The sequence below is a fragment of the Leptopilina boulardi genome, unplaced genomic scaffold (genome assembly GCF_019393585.1).
Source record: "Leptopilina boulardi isolate dan_hultmark-lab unplaced genomic scaffold, ZJU_Lbou_2.1 LbouV2_38, whole genome shotgun sequence".
NCBI lineage: Eukaryota > Metazoa > Arthropoda > Insecta > Hymenoptera > Figitidae > Leptopilina > Leptopilina boulardi.
Window position 1 is genome coordinate 4,251,548 of NW_026137951.1, and position 6,083 is coordinate 4,257,630.

General features: G+C 26.0%; 1 protein-coding gene across 2 annotated transcripts; it reads right to left on the reverse strand.

The window, feature by feature from the left end:
- Positions 1-101: 101 nt before the first annotated feature.
- LOC127288051 (V-type proton ATPase 116 kDa subunit a 1) lies at positions 102-6,027 on the reverse strand. 2 transcript variants are annotated; one of them, XM_051315262.1, is made up of 3 exons: positions 5,865-6,027; positions 5,687-5,767; positions 102-2,838 (listed from the first exon to the last, which is right to left on the reverse strand). In XM_051315262.1, the coding sequence occupies exon 3, from the start codon at positions 2,795-2,797 to the stop codon at positions 278-280; it is 2,520 nt and encodes an 839-aa protein (XP_051171219.1). In that variant the 5' UTR covers positions 2,798-2,838; positions 5,687-5,767; positions 5,865-6,027; the 3' UTR covers positions 102-277. The 2 variants fall into 2 exon arrangements, with proteins under 2 accessions (XP_051171219.1, XP_051171220.1); XM_051315263.1 differs by having other exon boundaries at positions 5,687-5,778; positions 5,865-5,993.
- Between the last annotated feature and the right edge of the window lie 56 nt (positions 6,028-6,083).

Below are 6,083 nucleotides of genomic sequence, written 5' to 3' on the forward strand. Positions count from 1 at the left end.
TTTGTATATATTACTACACAAATTATCTACTACTATATTTATTTTTTATTATATATACATAAAAATATTTTTTAAAAAATGGTCAGTAAATGAAATACCAATTCTTCAGTATATCAGAATGGTTTTTATTTTCAATTTTCGGAGAACATATCTAGTATACAATATAACATGAATTAAAATTAAAATGCTTAATATGTTCATTTTCGGTAAATAAATCACATACTATTAAGTATTTATACAATATTAATTTTTATTTAAATAAAAAAAAAAAATTCATTTATTCTTCCCCTGTTGCTTGAGCAGAGTCAAGAATTAATTCAAATGAAAAAGGTTGGAAGCTGTAACCTGTGCCAGAGTAAAATTTACTCTGAAATTCCACCCAATGAAGCCTGAGTGTATGAAGAAAGGCAGATAAACCTTCCATTAAAACTAAAATACCAACAGTTAAAACTGCCCAAAAGGCAAAAATTGCCCATAAGAAAAATCCTCCAATCCAACCTTCCTTAATTAATCCATTCTTCATCACCATATTCCATAATACTTCGGAAAGTTGTGCATGAGCCAATGACAATGCCCACAATCGAAGATACGATGCAGTGTGAGAAACACTACCAAGTACATATTCAATGGTATGAATACCCTGATGAATAAAAACCTCTGTCATATCTTCTTCTTCATTTTTATGAACATTTTGCATTTGTACATTTTGTTGTTGATTTCCCATTGCACCTTCAACATCACCATTTTCCGTTCCATGATTATTAAGTTGATAATGATGTTTCTTTCTCTCCTGAATCATCATAAATGGTTTTGCAAACAACATCCATGGAATGCAAAGAAGAGCAATGACTACCAAGAATTTTTGAAAGCCCTGTTGTCCAGAATACATATAACCATCATCACATGGACTTCGAACTGGATTTGTCTTAAAAAGAACCATATTGATGAAAGTAATCAGAACCGATGGTGCACAATACGGTCCCTCCTGTTCATCACCATACGGTGAATATTTGATCCATTTAATAAACATCAACAAAACCATATAGAAAAACAAAAATAATAAGAAAATAATTTGCGGTATAAATTCACAAATGACATTAATTTTCCTTTTGAAATACATATGATTCCAAAAACCAACCATAATTCCAAAGAACATATGAATTACACCAAATATAATTGAAATTTTCATTTTATACGAATTCAAAAATATAATTTTATTATCCGCCAATTGCCATATTGGATCCATTCCCAATGGATAGGGATATCGATAATAATCCGTTGAATTTGGATCTAATTGTAATAATGGATTTTTTTGAAGTTCTTTTAAATCATAATTAACACGCCAATATGATCCAAATATATTCAATGATTTGGAAAATATATCATTATATATTAATCCCGTGTACATGGAAAATAAACCCATTAAAAATATAATATAACGTCCAGCAAAGAATATATTCCAAATTTCATTATCAGATTTTTTTGCCGCCAATGGCTTCTCCTTTAAAACCATCCATGCTCCAAATAAAAACATTATAAGACCATGGCCCGTGTCACCAAACATAATAGCGAATAAAAATGGAAATGTTATTATTGTATAGGGTGCAGGATTCATTTCTCTATAAGAAGCAACTCCATATGCATCGATTAATGCTTGAAATCCGCTTGTAAATTTATTTGTACGATTATAAGTTGGTGGATCTTCAAATGTATCCATTCGATTTAATATCGGTGGCACTGAACTACCGCTACGTTCAGTACCACGACGTAATGCAAGTTGAATACTCTCAATATCGAGCAATGGCACCCAACATTCGGCAATTAAACATTTTTGTGTAACATCCAAATTAAAGAGATTCAATGTATGATAAATTGCCTTGATCTTACGAACTTTGATGAACCAATTTTTAAGATTTTTCGCAGCTGCAACGAGAACACGATGACGATGATCTTGCGTTTGACCCAAAACGGTATTTAAATCCTCAATTCTTGTCATTACACCCATTGCCATTTCCCGTCGATCTGTAGGCGCTTCAGGACATGGATAGAGTGTTGCACGAAAACCTTCGCAAATTTTTTTCACACGTGTCTTCAGCTGATCGCCTTGAAAGAAAATAATAAAAACCGATTTGTAAACTTTATCGCCAGTTGTTGGATCCTCAAGTGGTGTTTCAATTTCTGCCTGACGAAGAAATACATTTCCTCGACATGCACGCCATAACATTCTTTCAAATGCTGGAATACGTTCGCGAAGAATAACACCGGCGACAAAACCCAATTGAACAGGACCAAGTGTTGATTGACGTGCAATATTATCATCGCTTATTAAAGCACGTGTCATTGATTCAGTGGAATTTAAACCAGCGTGTTCTTGTTCATCAAAGAAGACTTGTGTTTTACGTAATATATGCTTTAATTCAGTTAATTCGAGAAAATTACGTTTAAGTGCCTCTGCATTCTGATTAACTTCACGTAATTCATTTTCGAGTTTTTCAAATGTCGCCTCTAAATCAATCATTTCACGTGGTTGAGGTGCTTCTGGATTGTCACCTGTATCAAGCATTGGAATGCCATCTTTTTTTATTTCCTTTTCTAAATAACGAAGTTTACGTTCCATTTCATCGCAGCGACGTACTTCGTTGACAAATTTACGTTGGAATGCATTAACATCTGGATTGAGATCTCGAAATTGTACAAGTCCCAATTCACCCAGTTCCGATACACAAGCGTATGCAGCTTCACTTTGTAAAAAGAGCTGACATAATGTCATTTCCTCACTTCTGAATAATGATCCCATCTTGATGGATGATTAAATCTTTTTTGGAATTAATACCAGGGCTGCAAAAAAAAAAAAAATTCTTTTAAATATTTCAAATAGGTGTTTAAAAAAAAAATTAATTTGGAATTACAGAATTTCTAAAACGGTTCCTTGTTGAGTAAAACAAAAAATTTCACATCATGAAAATTCTAATTAATTAAAATTAAAGCGGTGCGCAATTTCTATTTTTTGTAAACTCAATTTCTTTCAGAGTATGAAAAATGATTTGATTTTTTAATATACAGTCAACAAACTTCGAAGCATAGTAAGAGACTAAGAAAAGTATGAAAAAGTACCATTTTTTGTTGTTCTAAGTTTGACGTTAAAGTGTAAATATTTTCTTGTCTAAAAAAATTTAAAGAAAAATTTTAAGGAATAAAATTAACATCATTTTTCTCATCATTATTAAAAAAAAAAATAAAACAATCTATTGTTAAATTTCGATTAACTTTTTGTTTTTGGCACAACAGTAGGAGCGTATGATTATTCCATAAAAATGATTTTTCACATAAATTTTTATTTTACAAAATAGCATTTAATACAGAATTTTTTTTTAAACGAATGTTTACTCAACGGAATTTTCAAAGTACTGAATTTTTGTTTGACAGAATTTTTATTTTAAAAAATTTCTCTTTACCCAACTACCTATTTCTTGAAAAAAATTCTAATTTAACCTATTTTTATTATTATATTAATTTTTATTTATTAGAATTCTTATTCAGAAGAATTTTAAATAATTCGAATTTTTAAACCCTAGAACTTGGAATCGAAAAATTACATATATATAAAATATTTAGTATTTTAAAACAACAATTTTAATTAAAAATCTTTAAAAATTCAATTATTTCTTAAATTACTATCTAAAATTCTTTGCTAAATTAATAATTTCAATCCAATTATTCAAAAATTCAATTAAATAAAACATTTTTTAATTAAAAATTCTGTAAAATTCAATTACTGTTTGAAAATTTGTTAATAATTTTCAGCAATTTTAATTTACAAAAAATTTTAATTCAAAATCTCCTGAAATTCAATTATTATTAAAAATTTTGATTTTGTAAAATAAAAATTATGTTAAAAAAAATTTGACAAATTATGTTAAATGCTATTTTGAAAAATGAAAATTTGTAGAAAAATTAATTATATAAAGCAGTAATACACGCGGTCAATAATAAATTATCAACTTTGCAAGCTTTTAAAAATCAAAAAATTTGGAAAAATTTAAAAATTTTAAATTCTGTCATTTTTAAAATTATTTTTTGAAAAAAGTAGCATTTAGTGGATTTTGGCCAAAATTAGTAGTAAAAAAGTAGCCTTGTCGAAAAAAAAATATCAAAAAAGTAAAAAAGTGTGTCACTTCGAAGCCTGAGTTAACTCTATGAATATTGACGCACAGCATTATGTGAGCAAAAGTAACATAAAAAATTAAAAATTATGATTAAATATTAAAAAAAATTTATTAAATGTCCGCGGAAATTCATTTCTGGACTACTGTACCTCGGATTGACTTTACGGCACAAAAAAAGTCTTTTTAGTTGATTTACATTGCAAAAAAAAATCGATTTTTTGATTTAATTAAATTTAGTTAATAAATATTTTACTTTAAATATCTAATGTTACTGTATATTATTTAATTTATTTTTTTCATTTCTTAATAAAAATAATTCTACCAGAATATTATCAAGAAAATTTATTTCGAATATTTAAAAAACCAAACTAAGACAAAATTTTAATTAAATAGAACAATTTCTAAAAAAATTTTTTTTAAGTTTTAAAAAAAATTTTAAAGTGTGATTTAAGCAAATAATTAGAATTTATTTGCATAGTTTTTAGTTTTAATGGTAAAAAAAATGTCAGGAAAATAATTAAGTTGAAACTTTTTTAAATAATTGAATTTTTAAAGAAATATTAAGATTATTTAAAATAATAATTTAATTTTTGAAGAGTTACAGTTGAAATTTTTAGAAATAATTGAATTTCAAAAAATTTTTGTAAAAATTGTACAGAATTGAAAATAATTTATTAAAGTAATTTTAGATAACTTTTTTTTAAATAATTGAATTGAAAATAGTTTAAGATAATTAAGTTTGTAAAGAATTTCATTCAAATTATTGAAAATAATTAATTTAAAGAATAATTTTAATTTTATTATTATTAATTAATCTTTTGCATATTATTTTTTTTACAAGACACCTTTTAAACTATTCTGCAATTTAATATTTTCACTTTTTTTTGTTAATTTTTGATTGTATTTTACTGAAAATATTTCATTATCTCAACAGAAATAAAATTCTCATTATGTTCTCCATAGTTACGAATTCATTTAAAAATTTCTGTAATTAAAATTCAATTTATTTATAAACATTTTTGGTAAAAAAAAAATAATTTTTTTCCCAATTGTGACGTTTATTAAATTGAATTATCATTTTGAATGTTATTGATTTTAATTTTGTTTTCATTCGTTATTTTATTGAATGATTGTTTTTACTGATGGTTTAAGTGTTTTTATGTTATGTTTATTACTATATATTGTAATTTGTTGTCTTTCCTGAAATAAATATATTCTATTTTTTCAATACTAAAAATAATCTCATTGTTATCATAATTTCAAAAATGATTTAAGATAAATAAAATGAAATTTGACCATGAAATCTTGACCTTGGAAATTTTTGTGACAAGTACGTTCCCTTCAAAAAAATCATATGGTTCCAGTGTAAAAGAACTAAATACATATATACATCCTCATAAAGTAAAAATAATGGCATAAAATTGATAAATTGAAATGAAAAATAATAGAAAAAAAAAGTTATAGGCAAAATTTAGAGATTTTTATATGGAAAAATATTGGAATTAAAAAATAAAACTTACATCAAGTTAAATAGACCGAAGCAGTGATCATCAGTTTGTTTTTCTCTCTCTTAGGAAGAAAAAACACACAATCCGTTTAATCTGGAATTATACTATTATTTATTTTTCATGAAAAAATTACTGACATGTAATAAAAAAAAAAGAATGGTACCAAATATTTAAACAATACTATACACACCTATCAGATGATCAATACCTAACCATAGTCACGAGACATCGAGACAGTTTCTGACGTCAAGAAGAGAAATCTTGGAAACAATATTCCAAACTCTGTCGGGTAAAAATGCAACTATAATGCGGGTTTAAATTGTTGTATATTTTTCATTTATTTAAAATACTGCTTTAAAATAATTGAAAGTAAACAAATACATCAGTTAGAAAAATATATATCTAACAA